We start from the raw sequence: 19,251 nt of genomic DNA, 5'->3' as shown, positions 1-19,251 counted from the left end.
ACAGGCACATCCCTCACCTTGAGGTGCAAAGACGGTTCCCAGAGGTTCTAGGACTGCTCCTTGGGAGGAGAAAACCCCACTGGGGGCCGCATGCACGAGCGGCCTCTCCCCAGACGCAGTCTTCGGGAGGAGGTCCCGGGGAGAGTGGGATGGGGTGGGGACCGTGACAGTGCCACAGAACACCTGCCAGCAGTCCTTACCTGGGGTCCAAAGTGTTTGCCTTTTCTCCCAAGCCCACACATCTGGCCGACTTCAATCAAGTGCAGACCATTCAGTATTCCAACAGCGAAGACAAGGACAGGAAAGGAACGCTGCAGCTGAAAATCGCGGGCGCCCCCGAGGTAAGGGCAGAGTTCTTGCGGACCGCCAGACTCCCAGCTTTCTCCTGTGTGGGGGGGTGTTCCTTCCCAAGTAGTGACGAGGACGGCAGGTGACAGCTGGCAGAGTCAGGAGCAGCGTTGTCGGGATGGCTGAAGGTTACCGTGAACTACCAAGGAAATCGGCTTCTTAGGATTACAAACAAATACAAATACCTTGGTCAAGCGGCGTCATTTCCCAGACCGTGTATGTGACGCTCTCTGCCGGGGTCACCGAGACCGCGCAGCAGGCGCTCTCCTGCCGGGGGCGGGGGTTGGGGGGGACCCCACGGCCCTGACGCTTAGCCCAGAAGCCAGGAGCGACCCGGGTCGTTCTCAGACCTTAGCGAGAGAAGCGGTTTGGGATACTTTGTCCCCGTTTCCACGGCTGAGGAAGCCGAGCACGGGCGGCGGAGCTGGGGTTCGTCCCGGAGCCCCTGGTCTTAGCCCGCGTGCCGCGTGGCGCAGTGGAGACGGGTGTCGTTCGGCAAACGCGGCATCAGGTGGCCCCCGGACGAGCGAGAACGCTCGCGTATGAAGGAGTCTGGGCGACCGTTGGCACAGGCAGCTGTGCTTGTGCACACAGCCCGGCCTGGACCTGTGTCGTCTGCTCCGTGCGGCGCCCGGGCCCCTTGGGCGGCGGCAGCCTTTTCTCACACGGGTTTCTTGGCCACGCTCCTCGCTTGTGCTTCCTGCCTGGGATCGGTGGCATTTCTGGGGCTCTAGGAAATGCCTTTATTCTCAGACATAAACCGATGAGACCCTAAGATCTCGAGGCTTTATTACAGATTGAAGTTTCCTGACGGTAGCTCGGTAGTGTCATTTGTCGGCACTGTTTTCAGACCTCCCCCCACCCCCACCCACCCCATGACATTCAGCTGAGCGTAGGGAAGGTCTGCGGCCCCCGGGGCAGCTGGTGACAAATGCCCGGGTCAGGGCATCCTCCGAGCTCTGACCGTCTCCTGGACGATCTTTAATGGCAGGTCTTCAGGAGGTTTGGCAAAATTGTAGGTTTGATACTGAAAAGAATGATTTCTAACCTCAGGCAGAATGTGCTGTGCGTGCTAGAAATAGTGACATTTTTCTAGTTTTCATAAGTATTAGAAAAATTATGATGGATAATTGATAACAATCGACTCCACGTTAGTTTAGTTCCTAAAATAAGCCGTACTTGAAATACGCTGATTCTCCAAATCCTTCCCTTAGTTACACTGCGCCAGAGGGGCCAGACATTCTGAGGGAAATTTTTTTTTTTGCCTCCTTTAGTTCTAGAAAGTGAATCTCAGTTTAAGTGATTTTTCTCTTTTTGTCTGGGTGGCCTTCCGTCACATATTCTAGGAATAACGTCCCTAAATATCAAACTTCCTTTTTCACGCCAACCTTACGACAGATCTGTGCTGCTGTCACTCTTCTCTGTTTCCAAGCGCATCTAGGGGTGTGATGTCATAGCACAGCTGCCCCTTTGGTTACTGGGAAGAACAATAACCCCTCTTTCCTGGTCTTTTCCCCTTTGAGCCTCTGACAGTGACAGCACCGTCCCTGACCATCGCCGAGAATATGGCTGACCTGATAGATGGGTACTGCCGGCTGGTGAACGGAGCCACGCAGTCCTTTATCATCAGGCCCCAGAAAGGTGAGGTCCCGCTTCCGCTTGAGCGTCCCCTGAGCTGCTGGCAGGCTCACCCCAGCAGCCTGCGCTCCTCCTCGTGGATCGGCCTGTGCGTGTGGCGAGAACACGGGGACTCAGCCCAGCGAATCGTATGCCGCTTTTTCTGGGGAAGGAGGGCGACGCACAGCCTGGGTTTGGACGGAGCTCCGGGGAGACAGCGTTGGCGTTCAGGCTGTTGGGTGCGAGCAACACACTGGAGCGCTTTCTAGGCCGCCGTCGGCGTAAAGACACTTGTAGGATCGTGTTCCGGGTCTGTTTGCTTCCAGGGATCCTTTGTCACGCGTGTCAAATAAAGCATCTTTCCCGTTTTTTCTCATAGAGCTCAAAAGCTTAGAGAAAAGAACAAAATCCATTCTCAGTCATGGTGTATAAAGTCGGTGATTGGAATGAATAACTGGCCCGGAAACAAGGCTCTCTCACCTCAAAAGCGATGTGGGGTTTTTACAAGGCAGTGATAATGGCCGTTTGAGAAGATTTGGATTTCTGAAATAATCAAACGAAATGTTCCCAGCAGGATAATAGCATAGTGGTAGGAAGACAAATTTGGGCTGTAGAATTCTATCAACTTGTGGGTTCGAATCACGAGTCCTCTGTGCTGCCGTCTGTAAATTGCCTAACCTCTCTGTGCCTCGGTGCTCTTGCTGTAAAATACAAGACACAGCGTGGCACCTGTCTTTTATGGTTTAGGGAGGATTAATGACCTCATAAAAGGCTGGGAGCCGTGTCCACCACATACTGTGGCACGTAAGTCTTAGGATCGTTCCCATCACACTGCTAGCTGCAGTGGGACCCTGACACATTGTGGGAACCTTGACTTTGACCGTCCTCACGGCGTGGTAGGTGGGTCCACAGTGGTGCCCACAGAGCAGCCAGCACTGTGGCAGGTGGCGCGGGGCCCTTGCAGCTCTCACCTCCCTGACCAGGATGGTCACAGAGAAGGAGTCCCGCAGGGCTGCGTGCCCTGTACGGGGGGGAGACAGGAAAGCACCAGGAGGGCAGATGGGGAAGGTCCGAACTCCCGTCGAGCTGCAGCAGAAAGCCCAGCCCGCCCGGCAGCCGAGTACCCCGTGTTGACAGCAGTTAGAGGGAGCAGTGGGGGCATGTGAGGCAGGGGAATCATTGGAACCTTTGTGTAAAAGTTAGTGTCCTCATGTGCTCTGGAAACAATAGCGAAAGCCACAGCCAGGAAGCCACAGCCAGAAAGCCACAGCCAGAAAGCCGGTAAGGACACAGCTAATCAGCAAAAATGTTTGTGACACCATGATCAGACCAAGAAAACCTAGTCATTGTTCTTTTTTCTGAAATATAGTATATGTTCATAGTAGCTTTCTTTGTATGAAACACAGTTGCTTTTAGGAATGTCTAAAGGCCACTGTTTGTCAGAACTCGTGCAGACACAGACTCTTGGCTTTACATTTCGTGCTTTATTTAAGCAGGGATATATGTACCTTGCAAATATGATTTAAATGTTTTAGGGAAATTCCTTTCCGTGAAATTAGTATTTTATGAAAGTATTCAGTGTGACATATTGCCTGTCTCCTTTTTAGCGAATAATTTAAAAAATTTTATGCTGATTTCCCTAATATTCTTTATCAGTTTGTCGGTACACATAGAAATAACATTCAGACGTTAAGTATTAAATAAGCCGGCCATTCCATGTTTGAAACGTCAGCATCTTCCTGTGTTGGTGTTTCATTGGCTTTTTTTTCTCCTTGGGGTAAACGTTTTGATATCAGATCTTGTGAGCTGTGATGCATTAAGTTCCTCATGTGTATGACAAGAGCATAAGTGAAAATATTTCTCATAAAAACCTAGTAGGACACTGGCTGTTAGCAATTTTATGTTGTCTTTACAGAGTGAGATGTTAGACTTAGTAACTTACTCACCTGATTCTCAATCCCGGCATATTCATTTATTACACAGCTGTTTTATAATAGATGCCTAAAGTGAAGATACATTGCCTAACAGAAATAACTGTAAATCAAACATTTAAAAAAATTTTTTTTAATGTTTATTCATTTTTTGAGAGACAGAGAGAGACAGAGAGTGAGTGGGGGAGGAGCAGAGAGAAAGAGGGACGGACACTCAACCGACTAAGCCCCGTGAGCGCCCCAAAAGAAACATTTCTAAAGCTGCGATATGGGGAGGAAGATGTCTGTGACACAGACACCAGAGCATTAAAATCTCTTCTTTCTCACACGTTCTCCCAGCTCACGAAGACAAGCCAGGATGGAAATAGGCTCTTCACAGAAGGGGGACACACAAATGTCCAGTAAGCACTGGACACAAACGAGCCAGATCGCATTTTGTGTTACTAGTTTGGTAAAGTGAGGCATCGCGGAAGATGTGCCCTTGCACTTTGTTGGCCAGCTGTTGGGGCTCGTTGTCCACCTCCTGGAAATCCTCCTGCAAAGTTAGACATGGGATGTTCCCTCTGCGCTGTTCGTAATCACTCAAAACCGGAAACAGCGTGAGCGTCCACACTGTGGGAGTTAACCGCTGGATGAGGGAGCACACGCCCCCGATGCAGCTCCGTAGCTGCAAACAGTGATGAGATGGTGCTGATTTTGTGCTAAAAGCCTACAGCACGCGAGTGAGTGTGCGAGGGTGTGTGTGTGTGTGTGTGTGTGTGTGTGTGTAGTGAAACCTTTGTGTGTTTATTTACAAGAATAAAGGAGTCCGGATATCTGGACGAGCTAAGTGATCGACTGTGGACAGTCAGCACTCCCGGGGAGGGGGCAGGGGCAGGTGTGTGTGAAGCAAAGGGGGTGGGGCTACTGCCTTTCCACGTTACGTACCTTTATGATTTAGATTTGCTACGGTGTGTCTGTACTGTTTAACTTTAAAAAACAGCTAAAAACTTTTATTCGAGAATTAAAAGTCACATGTAGGTTCATAGGAAGATCCATCCTTCTTCCTAAAGAATTTATTCAGACAAATAACATACCCCCCCCCACGAACGACTCGAGAAGTCCTACGTGTGCGTTCAGCTTTGTGAATTTAAAGGAATGTCCGAAATTAACCCCTGGAACTGGGTGTTTCGGGCGGTGAGTTCTGAGTGTTGAGAATGCTGCCGCCGATGTTGTGTGTTGCCGCTTTTCTCAGAGGTCTGTTACTTTCAGATCATTTCCTTCCGGAAAGTGCTCTGTTAAGACCCTCCACTCGTCAGTCGGCTCATTTACAGCCTGCCTTCTGCTCCTGCCCGCCTGCTTAGGAAGCGTCTGTGTGCCACGTGTTTATTAACTGGTCTCTTTCTCTCTCCAAGGAAGCAGGCGTTCCAACAGGGGGTGCAGACGGCTAGAGGCCACGCTGACGAGTCGCTTGGAAGGCCGTTATTAACGGGCGGTGGTGGATGTGGGCGACATGCGCTGGTAGCAGCCACGGGTGTTCTGATAGGAAGTTCCAGGAAGTCCACTTGGGCCTCCATGCTGTAACTTGGTTACGTTGCTTGAAACTTGAGGCCAGGAAGTCGGAGTGAGGAAGCTCGCGTGGAATCGCCGTAGCGCCCCGGGCGCCACGCAGAAGCCGCGTGCGCTCTGTGTCGCTCATGCCGCGCAAGCGTCCGTGCGAGTTGGTCTGGTTTCTGTTTTCTCGGTAAATAGACAGTTGTTCAGGAAGAGTCACTCGGGGCCCGAGGCTGATTCAGTTCTTGGTTAACCGAGTGGTGGTCCGAGAGCCGTCTGAGCACAGGGTACCCTGCTGAGTGTCCCGAGACACCCGTGGGCAGGTTCGGTGTAACCTTCAAGCGGTTCTGATGCGTGGGAAGTGCCCTGTAATGAGGCCAAAGCCCCAGCACGGCCGCCCGAAGCCGCCTGGGGTGTTGCAGGAAGGGCTCCTTTGAGCTCAGATCGCACTCGGGTTGAGCTTTAAGAAATTGAGGAATTTGGTGTTTCTACCAAATGAGGAATTCTTGGTATCTCTACCAAGAAGGAAGAGCTTCTTCCGAGGGTTGGAGTGTGTGAAGGCAGCACGCTGTGTTCAGGGAGATACGATATGCAGCCACAGAGAGCAGGGAACAGCGGAGAATGGAACAGGAGAGGCGGGCGACGGAGCTGCTGGGGCTGGCTTGTAGGGCAAGTGCAAGGGCAGCGAGTGCTAGAGGGGCCCTGGGGAGGCGGCAGAGAGATGGGGCATAGGTGGGCGGACACCCCAGAGAGGGAGACAGGGAGGTGTTGTGTGTCCCAGCAGAAAAAACAGTGCTTCGTGGGACACGCAGATGTGCTTAAGTTTCATCTTAAAAGCCATCGAGAGGGGCGCCGGACGGGCTCAGTCAGCAGAGTGTAGCTCTCGATCTCGGGGTGGGGAGTTCGAACCCCACGTTGCATGTAGAGATTGCTTAAAAATTAAATCGTAAAAAAAACCCAAAAACGAGACACTACAGTTTTAAGCAGGGGAATGACTTGATGAGTTTGTACTTGGGGAAGATTATTGTGGTAGCGACTTAGGTCAGGGATGGAGTAGAAGACAGGATTAGTTCAGTGCCTGTCAGATTTGTCCACATAAAAGACGTTAAACTGGGGACTGCGTGTGCTTCCTACTTCACAGAAGGAGGGTGAGGGGAGAGGGTCTCCCCCAGCCACCAGACGTAGCCCTTTGCCTCGCTGTGATGACCACCCGGAACGAGTCACAGTGCCTGGAGCCGCGAGGCTCCAGGCATTGATGGGAGGTGACCCCCAGTAGAGGGCCCAGGTCGGGGGCTCAGGTTCCTGGGCTCTGGTGCATCAGCCCCTCTGCCTCTGCACAGCCCGAGGATTTGTCTTCCTTTTATTTGTGCTTCCCGTACAGATTTTGGTGTTGCGACTGGTGAGCGTTTTTATCGAAGTACAGAATGTCCTTTGGTGTAAGTCACATTGACTTTGACCGGAAGACTGTCTTCATCTTTTAGAGCTTCCTGGGAGGGATGTCTTTCCACCTCTGCTTTGTTTTGATTAGGCGGTACCTTTTAAACCATATGCACCCCCGGTTGGTTTGTGTGTGTTATAAATATTGAAAATAGACCATGAAAACAGCATAATGACCTCCTTAATAAAGGGTTATTGCTAAATTCTGGAGGAAGACTTCTTCTCTGATTTCTGCACATAGTCTTTTCAAAAGAAATAGAAGGAACCTCATCTCTCTCTCTCTTTTTTTTCTCCAGAAGGTGAACGGGCTTTGCCATCAATACCAAAGTAAGTGCCCTTTGTGCATTTTGTCACTTAGTCGTGTTAGAGACCGTGTGGGTTCCATGCTTGATTTTCCATTTGCCTGAATAACCACATTTCTAGGTGTGCGACTAGGGAAGTAGAAAACCAGTATTTCCAGAAAGAAGTCAAATCAGCTGTCAGTCTTGCTTACAAGGGATGTGTCCTTGGGCCGGCGAGCGGGACCCTGACCGCTCTCCTCTGCCGGCCACACTAGGCTTGCTTCACCACTGCCCACACTGTTCTAAAGCTGTGTTGAAGTTTTCTTAGTTACTGGAGTAGACTGTCCTCTCTCTACCTCTAGGCCATCGTAAGTGCTCTTCTCCCTCATGGTCCACTCTCCCTCCAGCCTCCTTGACCCCGCTCCACCCCTGCTCATCTTTCCGGGCTCATCCTGCATCGCTCTCTCTAGAAACCCCCCACGATCCCCCAGTCCTGGAGAGCGTCCCCGTGTGCGTGCCCATAACACCTTCTGCCTTGCTGTAGTACTTATCCCACTTTAAACATACTATCTTTTTGCTTATCCACCCCCCGTGGTCTTGTGGACGGCCAGGGTCACGTGGCCTTTTAGACCTGGCCCTGGAAAGTATGTGGCACGCAGGAGCCCCGCAGGAGCCGTGCGGGTGAGTGGGGGGATGGCCGAGAGCAGCTTTGGGCTTCCAGGCAGTGTCTTCACAAACTCAGTGATATTTAACAGATACACACTGATGCCCCACATTAAGCCACAAACCAGTGCCCGGAATATCTTCAGATGTGGAAAGTCTGTTGAGATGACTTTGAGGGTTAAGATATGCAGAATCGTAAACGTAGATATAAAAGCGGGTGAAGAAGGTAGTAGGTCAGAAGCGGTAACAGATGCTGTAGACACCAAACAAATAAAGCAAACCTGGGAAGAGCGGAATCGCCACGAGTCACAGAGCAGCAGACGCTGTGACTGCTGGTGCTCTGGGGGCGGCGGAATCCGTGCACTTGTGGCAAAGCTGATTCGCGGCAGCACCCGGAAACGCGGCGTGGCCGAGGAAGCCCCCCCCCCCCCCCCCGCTGCTTTGGCAACAACAGCACGTGGAGGCCGACAGTGAACCTGCTCTCGGGAGCACACGCACCCTTCCCTGCCGGGCGTGGGGTTCAGAGAGGGTTTTCCTGAGTCACGTAGCTGCAGTGGAAGAGAAACGGCTGATGTGTTGCACAGCAACTCTGATTCCACTTAGAGGATCGTTAGGTCTCAGCTACGTCGAGCATTCAGTCAAAGGAGCCCAGTCCCGTGGCTTTAGGCTATGATTGCTGATCATAGAGGCCACACAGCCGCCTGCGGGACCTTTCCCGTTCCCCAAAGGGATCGCCTCAGTCCCCATGCTTCCTAGTGTAGATTCTACGTACAAGACGCGTCTTCTGTTCAGTGCTTCTGTACCGCACGCTTGCGTATCTGGAGAAAGTCGTCTTCTGGAAAAACAGCAGAGTCACTTTGGCATCTGAAGAGTCTGGGTTCCTTTTCTTTCTCTGTGCTTTGTGTTTTCCAAAATTTTTAAATGACCTACCCTTGTATTTTTTAAGTGTTGCTAAAACATGTGGCCAAAATTTTATTTTATGTGTGTAAACATGCAAAACGCAAGTGTTGGTGAGCCATTTCACGAAACAAGCAAGCAGATGTTAAGCTTCCTTTTTTTTTCAGGCTGTACATAAAAATATATATTCGTGTACTATCTGCTTTCTTACACGCACTAAATTTAAGAAGGACCAGTTATACTCCAGTTTTTCAGATGACGTTTAGGAGTGCAGATTTCTTTTCCAGGTGTTTTTTCTCCTGGAGAAACCCTATAAATGTGGGGCGGTCCCTTGCAGTCTGGCATTTAAGCGTGAAATTTTACGCAGCCTGCTAACCACTGGCCAGCGAACGGTGGTGGTGTGCCAAAGCCACCGTCGGGAGTGGCTTTCTCAGCATGGCTCAGCGTTCCTTCAGTTGTCGATCTTAATTCCTGCCTTGTAGACCAGTAAAGCAGTCTGACTCCTTTAAATGCCTCAGGTAGTGCAATTTAATCTTCTAAAAATCAGCCTTGAAATGTCTGGTCTCCGTGGGAAGCGGCAGCGTCCTGATTACAGGCGCTCCCTGTCTGTCGGCTCGGCGGGGGCTCGGCCTGGAGGGCGCGGCACTCACGGCTTTGCACCTCTCTGTTACAGGCTGGCCAACAGCGAGAAGCAAGGCGTGCGGACACACGCGGTCTCCGTGTCAGGTGAGAGGCTCCACCCGGAAAGCCCCAGACAGCGGCTGCCCCACAGAGCCTTGTGCAGACGTAGGAGCAGCCTCGTCTTCACTGCGGTCGGTCTTGCTAGAGCAGCTTAGAAAACCGAACGGTCTGACTACCCAGAGCTCCGTAACTTTACCATCATTGAATAGGTTTAAATGTGGCTCGCAAGTTTTCTTCCGATGAGACGCTTATGGATAATGTCAGATTACTTCCAAGACTGTATAGAATTCCAGGTTATTCTTCAGTTGTGATGTCGTGTTCGTTGTGTTTAGAGTGAATATTTTTAATTTTGAACTTGCCGTTATAATTTATCTTTGCAATTCAGAATGTAACAGAATATACTTTGTGTATTTATTGTTTTTTTGAGTTCAGGAAACGTGAAGTGTTTTTAAGTGGTTTTTGTCTTTCACAGTTAACATAAAGTGGTGTTTGAATATTGCTTTTTTGAAAGATATAGTTAAGATACTGGCACAATCAGTATGTTAACTATTTGCTGGTGTCATGAGTATGGTGTGCTTTCCTTGGTATGTTTTCTAAACATATGTGCCTTTTTTCCCCATTTAAAAATGTGGAAAAGAGAGGAAAGTGAGGGCAGGAAGCATCTCCTGGGGACCCACGTTTGCTGTCTTAAAACACATACACGATGGATACATACATCTGTGTGCACGTACGTGTACACGTGCCTGGGCACACATCTAGTCCGTTCTTGGCTCTGCGTTACATCTCTAAAATGGTAGCTTCCTAATAACTCCGGTGTCTGATGATCTGATTTAGAAGAAACCTAATTCCTATTAGTTTACTTTCCCTTGGGTTAATCTTCCTGAAATTTAGTTTTGTGCTTTTGCCCAGTCGATGACTGTATTCTTTTTTTCATGTTCCAGCTTACAAATAAAATTGCTTACTTTTGATCGTGCACAAACACCCCACAAGCCCTCTGTCAAGAAGTGTTTGTGCCCCTGCCTTTATACACTTGGCCAAGATCCTCTAGTGATGAGCTGTGCAACAGATGTGTGTCAGAGCTCTGCTGTTTAAGAAATCACGGACCGCTTCCCGATGAGGGGGAGGGTGTTTTGAGTATAGAGCTTGTACCCCGGGCCTGTGTCAGAAGCTGGTGGGCTGCAGGGCTGCCGGAATGTTCTAACACCGCAGTCGAGTGTGCTTGCATGCTGCCTTCCCCGGTGCTCTCTCCTGACCTGGCAGTGGCGCAGGGGTGCTCAGCATTTGCACCTGTGGGCCCATCCTCGTCCAGGCCGTGGTGGGCGGCAGAGACAGGGCAGACATAAACCAGGCCCTCAGGGAGTCTGTACTCTGGTTGGAGGGACAAAAGCCCGCCCGGTGCAAGGTGGTGAGCGTGGCAAAGCAGTCTGTCTATGAGCAGCCCTGGATCCGGGAGAGCCAGCGAGCCGGGCGGCCCCGGATGTCGTGCAGGGTGTTGTGTGGAGCAGGTGAGGGCGGGCGGGGCGGGCCCTGTGTGCCTCAGCGCCACCCTCCGTCATCCTGCCGGCCCACGGCCCTTCCCGCTGAAGGCAGAGCAGAGGTGCCCCGTTAGGCGCGTCAGGACTGCACAGCCCAAGTGACATAAAGTAGGGCCTCGCAGAACCTCCATGTCTTCTTTCACGTCTTGTTCCTTCTCCTGTTTTCCTGACCCCTTTTAATCAGGGTCCTCACGTGAGGCTTTGAACCTCCGTTGTTAGTGGCTGATCATCCTCGAACGCCGGGGTCTTACCTCCCCCTGCCCCCCCCCCCCCCCCCCCCCCCCCCCGCCCTTGATCGTTCTGCCTTCACACTTCCCTGTAGCTGTCCCGTGGCCCCGGGTCTGGCCCGGGTCTTCACGGTTCCCTCCTAGCTGTCCCGCGGCCTTGGGTCTCTACCTCAGTCTCTTCTCCATGTTGATTGATTGCACTGCTGTCACATGTGTTTCATTGAAATTGGCAGCTCGCCGCTCAGGAACTTGAGTTGTAATTTACAGTCAGTCAGAGTTTAGACTCGTTAGCTCAGCCCTCAGTGGCCTCCCCCCCCCCCCCACCCGACATGTTGTTTTCCAGAAAGTGGGGGCCTGCGCCCCTCCCTACCTCCTCACGGCTGTTTTCAGACCACCTGTGCGGTCCCCTGGCCCGGACACTGTTTTCATCGTCCCGTGTCAGTCTTTCTGGTCCTCAGAGTCGGTGGTCCTGTTTCCTACGTGGCTGTCACTTTGGGCATTTACAGCTACAGGTGAAGAACAGTCCTCGCTGTCTAGGGATATTTAGCAACAGCACCGATGGCTTCGGGTTTCTGTTGACCCTCGGTCATTCCTCCTGCTGCTCGCCCACGTCGGTGGGATTGGACCACGTCGGTGGGATTGGTGTGTTCGTATCTTCCACAGAGGCCGAGGGGCCTGCCTCACACTTAATCCAGAAGCTGTTTCTCCGATACCTAGAAAACCAGTACTGTTTGTCCACCCCGAGGGTGCTTCTTTCCCTGGCAGCCTGGAAGCCCTACGGCACCCGAGGGAGAGATCCAGCCGCCCCGGCTCCTGCACAGGCCTGCGCCTGCTGCCCCCACGGCGAGCCCGCTCTGCCTCCAGGCTCCCGGGTGAGGCTGCGGTCCAGCAGAATGCCAGCCATGGCACGTGCTTTTGTGTCCTGCCGTATCTCATTTAACCCGTGGCACACCCTGGCAGATGGGTGTTGTTCCGGTCGTACATTTCCCACTTAACGGTAATTCAGTCAGCGAATAGTTCCAGACGCTGGGGTCTGATGGTGAAAACGAGGCCAGCCCTCTTCCCTTATGAGTTGACGGTCTACGGAGGAGACAGGCCAGACATGCTGGATTGAAATCAAGCAGTTAAACCGAGAGCAGTGAGGGAGAGGCTATTTAAAATTCTGGTCGAGGGGCTCCTGGCAGGGTCAGTCAGAGGAGTGGGCAACTCTTGATCTCACGGTTGTGAGTTCGAGCCCCATGTTGGGTATAGAGATTACTTAAATGAAAAACAGTTTTAAAAAATAATAAAACCGGTAAAGAAAAGTTATCTCTGAGCAGGTGATGCGTGGGCAGGTAACTGAATGAAGGGAGAGACAGAGCCGTGCAGACAGGGAGACGCCGTGCACTGGGCCCCGGAGCAGGAGTGTGGAGCACAGAGAACAAGGGAGGGCCAGATGATGCTGCAGGTGCCCAGACTCGGGAGCTTGGCCAAGGTCACACATGGCCAGCAGGCGACAGGACTCTCTTTACCAAACGTTCACTATAGTCTGCACGGCATTAAACCTTCACGTGCCTTATTGTTCAACCCCTGCGACAGCTTTACGGGGTCTTGTTCATCCCCCCATTTCACAGATACAAGGAAGGAACGGTGAGAAAGTAAACAAACTTGTTCAGGGCCACGCTGCTTGAAATGGTGGACCTGGGATTGGACCTCGGGTCGTCACTGCCCTCGAGGCCGTACTGCCTTTCAGTGCTCGTTTAGGGGAGTTTCCCTGCTAGATGATCTTCGTTAAGATCACAGTTGTAATCCATGTTGAGTATATGGAGAATTCATCTTTGAAATTTGGACAAAATTTCCTTATGAAAACAAACTTAATGTCGCCAAATGTGAAGATTAACCAGATTCTGAGGGCCTGAAGTAATTTTTTAGCCCAGTTATTAAGTTTTTGGGAAACACGTGCATGTTATAGAGCTGAGTTAGGACTCAGACCTGAGAGGCCCGTCCGTGCACGAAGGGGTCTGCGAGTACCGCAGGGAGGGGTGCGGCCTGCATCCGTGGCAGGGCTTGAGCTGTGTGCGTGTGTGTGCAGATTCTCCAGGAATACAGATATTTCCAAGGAAGGGCAGTGAATACAGCTGATTTTGAAATGTGCTTGAAGGCATAAACTCTGGTTGTTTTCTATGGATGGTTTTTATATTTTAGGGGCTGTTTGTTTTTTAATAACCAAGCCCTTCATCAAGCCATAAAACCTTGTATGACCAGAAGTAGAGGGTCACATGTGGTGATGATGCCACCACATTATGAACAGGCTCCCGTTGGATGTTTAGATTACTTATAATTGGACCAGAGATTGTAAAACAATTTTTCTCTTTTGTATCTCTGCCATGAAAACCAATGTGTAGTGACCCTTTTTCTGTCTGTGGAAATGTTCGGTGTCATTGTTTCTGCTGAGACCTATGTGATGATATTTTTTTCAGTATTTATTGCAACTTAAATTTTTTAATGTTTTATTTATTTTGAGAGAGAGACAGCACAAATGGGGGAGGGGCAGAGAGGAGCGGGACACAGACTCCCAAGCAGGCTCCAGGCTCTGAGCTGTCAGCACAGAGCCTGACAGGGGGCTCGAACTCATGAACCATGAAATCTGACCTGACCTGAGCTGAAGTCGGACACTTAACCGGCTGAGCCACCCAGGCGCCCCTTATTGCAATTTTTAAAAATTTTGACTTTGTAACAGGTTCTTTTAGTTTAGTTGTTAATCATGCATCAGCGTTTCCTTTATTACTTTTAGGGTTTTCGAGTCTGTGACTAAAAGTTACTCTAAACTAAAATATATTTAACAAGTAGATGTTGTTTGCTTTTAGCTGCTTCCTTATAGATTCTACAGTCCATTTTATAAAATATGGAAAAGTAGCTTGTAAACTGTAAAGTTGTATAAATTGTAAGGTGGTGTGTATATAATCCGTAATAATTATCGTACTTTCTCTTTTCCTGTGGTCTCTGAAATACTAGGTCTGTCATTTATTCGTTGCTCTGTTCCAGCTCCGTAAATAGTACTTATTTATATACGAATGAGGCCCAGAGATGATGCCTGGTGCATCTGCGTGCATTATCTCATTGAAACCTCAGGGCCATGTTCCTCGTGCTGTCTCCACCTTACGGAGGGGACATTGAGACTCAGGGCTGAGGTGGCTTGGCCTGGTTCACACAGTAAGCAACAGCCTGATTGAAGCCCACGTCTTGGACCCCAAAACCCATTGTCTTCACATGAGATCACACTGAATCACTCAGAACTTAGTGATTTTCGTCTGTGGAAGGGACGGCTGTTTTGGGAGAGTTTGAGTGCAATTGCGTTTTAGCCTGTCCCCCCCCCCCCCCACCTCCTTTGGCAACAGTAGTGTGGTGCTGACCCCTCCCTGACACTCTTCTGTTAAAGTTCACACCTGCCCTGTCTTCAAGTTTGAAAGCATTTCTTTTGTCTGGTTTACACGCTAACTCCTATGCTGATAATGCCGTGCTTTACGGGTAGTCTCTGTCTATCGCTGAACCTTGACTTTTAACACTAGCTTTTAGGCATTTTTAAAAAGTGCCCTAATTTAAGAGTCTTAGTGCCTAGTACACACAGAGTTAATTTTTGTACCTTAAATGCTCTGTGACATAATCTGATCCAGCTGATGCTCCCGATTACTTTTATGTGCACAAAGCGGTTAAGTGTTGGATGGTATACCTGGCTTACTGGAAATTCTTGAGGTTTCAGCGGTCATGAGTAGGGATCTATGATCAGTGTCGTGTTAGGAGAGACTTTTAGCCACTGAGAGGTTCACAGCTGTGTCTCCCTGGGGTGGTCGGGACGGCTGATGGTGCCGTACGTGGATCATCGAAACACCCCACTGCGCTGGCTTCCCTGCACCACCACCATGAGGTCACTTGAAGTCCCTTTGCCTCTGCTGAGATTGGGGCTGCTAGATCACCTGGCTGTCCTTTCTGTCTTCTAACGGAATTGAGAAAAATACTCTGGAGTCACACGGGTACGGAAACATCCACGATACACATAAGAAGTAGTATCCAGAGCCAAACTGGCTTCCCAGTCCTGACCCTTGAGTTGGCCTTGACCCCTGGCTGTAGGCATGTAGAGGGACATGTGTAGGCTCCCTGGAGGCAGCAGCCTGACACGCTTCAAATTGCAAACAAGCCCGCCTGAAAGGCAGAGCAATAATGACTATGGCAACAGTTTAAACAGCACATTCACAGGGCGCCTGGGTGGCTCCGTCACGTAAGCCTCCAACTTCAGCTCAGGTCATGATGTCACAGTCCGTGAGATTGAGCCCCGTGTCGGGCTCTGTGCTGTCAGTTCAGAGCCTGGAGCCTGCTTCAGATTCTGTGTCTCTCCCTCTCTTTGCCCCTCCCTCACTCACACTGTCTCTCGAGAGTAGTGTAGGTAGGTAGGTAGGTAGGTACGTAGAAAGAGAAAGAAAGAAAAGAAAAGAGAGAAGAGAAAAGAAAAAAAAGAAAAGAGAAAAGAAAAGAAGCAGGATATTCACTTTTCCACACTCTTTCCAGGCCACACACATCTGTTCCCTTAGCCCTGTGCACTTGATTCCAAAATGGAGAGTGTGCCTGCCTTGTCCCTAGTCACCTCCACATAATAAGGGGTCTGCAGTACCTCATGAGAGACTTTGAATGAGAGTGTTTATACTACCGTTTGCTTCACAGTTTGGCCGTGTTTGAGTGTAGCTGGTTCCTGAACCTTCTTAAATCTTCTGGGTGGGCTTATTAACATAATAATTAAAAATCTTTAATCTTAAAAAAATCATTACTAAAATGCAAGAATCCCATGTATCATCTTGCCAAATAGAAAAACAAATACTGCTAATGTCCAAAGGCCCTGTTATATTTTTTCTTCACAGAGAAACATTTTAAAAGAAGGCTTGAAACTTTTAAAATATAAATTCTATAACTGACCTCCAAGCTTTCCCTCCGAGTTTTTAGCATGATGTAGCTGCATAATAATTGTGGAACTTGTTAAAACCCAACCACGTGGTTCGGGACAACACATTTGAACACACTTGGTTCCTAAGAAAGGCCAGAAAACTGCCTTCTTCTTTCCCTTTATTTTCCAGTTTGTGAAACAAGGACTCTTGCCTTCCAAGTCAGATCCTGTTCTGTGTTTTCTTTTTGGAGCCTCATTACGAATCTGTGGATCTTTAGCATCGTCAGGGGTGGGGGCCCCCGTGACCACCCGGGTTGGATGGTCGCCAGAGTTTGCCCACCCACACTATCTGCCCTGAAGGTCCGGCCGCTTTCCCTGTGCCAGCCCCTCGAGAAGCCCCATGTCGCCCACATCCCCATCACACACGCCCGTGGTGTGCCCTCTCCCGCTCTTCTCTGCGCCTCTGGTCACCCTCCCTGACCTGCGTGACCCTGTCCTGTGGGCGCCGCTGCCCTGCTGCCCTCCTGGCCACAGCCACGGTCTTCTCTCCGAGCTGTTGCTGCACGGGGACTGGAGGGGAGCTCAGTGTCTGAATCCTGGCTCAGCGCCCCCCGGCGCCCCCTCCAAACCCCCGGGTGATTTCTGTGTTGGTGCTAGGCGATTCTTCCAACCCCTGGCCCCTCTGTGTGGGGCTCCGGCCCTCCTCTCGCCTCCCCCACCCCCTGCGACAGAGCTCGGCACGGGAGGTGCTGCCGTTCCCCCAGCTGCTTCTGGAAATCATCCTCCCCTGACTCCCCTCCTGCCTGCCTCACCACTGCCACCCCACCCTCCACGCTTGAGGACCCCGGCTCCCTGTCTTGGGGCCTCTTCTCTGCCGCCAGAGTTGCCACCTCCGGGATCTTACTGTATTTCATGCCTTCGTTATGCTGGTTACCCCCGAAGTGCCATCCCAACCCCGGAAGCTTCCCTGAGCCCTAGACTCTTGGGCCGACTGCTCTCTGGGGCCTCATGAGCCTCTCGTACTTCATGTGCTCAGAAGGGAGCCCTGACCTCCCCACTGAGCATACACCTCTCAGCCTCCTCTTAGTGGCAGCTCCTTCTGGCTGACTGGACCAGTATTTGGGGTGCTTTGGGGTGCTTTGCTTCTTTCTCCTTTATAATCGGTCAAGCGGCACATCCTAACTGGCTCAGCGCTCAGAGTGTATCCAGTTCAGCTTTCTGTGCAGCTGCCCTTGTTCACATGCACCCACTCTGTGCCTGGATGGTTGCGGTAGCCTGGCAGTTATCGCACCCTTTGAAAGCTTCGCGGGAAGTCTTTGACAGTGAAGGCCGATCACCTCACTTCCTTTCTTACGGGCATCTACCCTGACGTCACTCACAGCGCAGCCAGAGCCCTGACGTGGGCTTCTAGGTCTGTGCCATCACTGGGAGCGTTGGCCACCTCTCCCTCACCCCTCACTCTTTTGTCACCCTGCCCAACCTCATTGCTCCTCGGTAAGTGGCCCAGGCTCACCTCTGCAGAGCCGGGCCTGCCCTGCTGCTGTTTGCTCTGCCCACATGTGTATACGACCCTTTCCCTCTGCTCCCGAAGGCTTTTTGCAAATGGCTCCTTCCGTGTTTAAAGTTGCAGCCTCACTAGAAAGTAAGTACGCCCAGCCCCCTTCTGTTCTGTTTGTCCCTGTAGCACGTATGTGTTGACACACCAGGTAATTTACCTTTTTGTTTTTTGTCTTTTCCCCGAATGAGAACACAAGTTAAGTAAGGTAGGAGTTGGGAGGCTAGCGTCTACATGGTGGGCCCAGCGCATGGCAGGTGTTTAACAAATGTAACTATCTTGAATAACATAATGTATCTCAAATAAAGTAATTAGAAGGGTCCTAACGATATTTTTTTTTAGTTTGTTGTATTTATTTTTTTGAGAGAGAATGTGAGCAGGCCAGGGCAGAGAGAGGGGGACAGAGGATCCAAAGCAGGCTCTGTGCTGACAGCAGAGAGCCTGACACGGGGCTCGAACCCGCGAACCATCAGATCGTGACCTGAGCTGAAGTCGGACGCTTAACCGACTGAGCCACCCAGGAGCCCCAACATTTTTAATGATGTGGGATGATCTTGGTATCACTGAAGAAAAGGTATACAGTAAAACCTTGGTTTGCGTGCATAATTCGTTCCAGAAACATGCTTGTAACCCAGAGCGCTTAAATATCAGAGCAAATTTCAAGAACCATTGGCTCAGTTGTGATCATGTGATGTACGACTCGTATTTCAAGACACCGCTTGTTTATCAAGTTAAAATTTATTAGAAATGTTTGCTCGTCTTGTGGAACACTCGTGGAACAAGTTACTTACAATCCAAGGTTTTCCTGTGCTTACATTTTTAAAAAGCTACTTGCCTTTTAAGTCAATGTAAAGAATTCTCAGCTCAGTTTAGAAACAAGCAATGGAAACATGGGAACAGCTAGCACTTCCACGGTGGCGGCCGCGTGCGTGTGGCCTGGGGAGTCCCCCGGGACCCTCTCCACAGCTCTTCCCTGGGAGAAGCCTCTGCTCCTGCCTCGTTTCGCAAATAAAACACAAACAAGTTTGGTAAGATTTTCAAGGTCAAGGAGTGAATAGTGGGGCCAGCATCTCAGTTCACATACACGTTCTTTGTATTTTTTATGTTTCCATAATTTCACACTTGGAGAATGGTTGTGTAAGAGCAGTAAAATGAAGTCTCGTCTATTCCTTATTCAAATTCACTGTGTTTGTACTTTGGCCCACTTTATCCTTCACCCAGTTTTCTTCCTTTGAACCATTTGAAAGCCCTTGTGGACAGGGTGTGTCTTTCTGCCTATAAACTTTCCAACGTGTGTTTCCTAAGACCGAGGACATCATCTTAAACAATCACAGCGTAACTATCAAAATCAGAAAACCTAATAGTGATAGACTGCTGTTACCTTATCCACAGCCCGTGTTCCTGTCTCACCGGGTACCATCCCATAGAGCTCTTAGGCCGGCCCCTTCTCCTCACCCCCGGGCCCGAGCTCCCGCCCGCCTGACAGAGGGCACTCAGGCTTCACACTGGGCCCCGTTCTTCACCGAGACACCGCGGGGAGCGGCACTCACGCTGCCGGGGGTGGGAGGTGAGATGCTTGGTAATGAGGTTGGGGTCGCAGGGTACCCCATCCGGTCTGGAATATCATATCATAT

General features: G+C 50.5%; 1 protein-coding gene across 17 annotated transcripts in view; it reads left to right on the top strand.

The window, feature by feature from the left end:
- Window positions 1-19,251, top strand: part of PTK2 (protein tyrosine kinase 2) — a 257,936-nt gene that overhangs the window by 159,810 nt on the left and 78,875 nt on the right. For all 17 annotated transcript variants that reach the window (XM_019459751.2, XM_053896569.1, XM_053896572.1 and 14 more), the window contains 4 exons: window positions 234-341; window positions 1,872-1,989; window positions 7,163-7,193; window positions 9,381-9,433. In XM_019459751.2, the coding sequence (XP_019315296.2) occupies window positions 234-341; window positions 1,872-1,989; window positions 7,163-7,193; window positions 9,381-9,433 (310 nt within the window). The remainder of the gene's footprint in view (window positions 1-233; window positions 342-1,871; window positions 1,990-7,162; window positions 7,194-9,380; window positions 9,434-19,251) is intronic.

Source organism: Panthera pardus, unplaced genomic scaffold (genome assembly GCF_024362965.1).
Source record: "Panthera pardus isolate Hobbes unplaced genomic scaffold, ASM2436296v1 HiC_scaffold_7, whole genome shotgun sequence".
NCBI classification, from domain to species: Eukaryota; Metazoa; Chordata; class Mammalia; order Carnivora; family Felidae; genus Panthera; species Panthera pardus.
The sequence above is the reverse complement of the archived record's forward strand: the minus strand, read 5'-3'. Positions and strand labels throughout refer to the sequence as shown.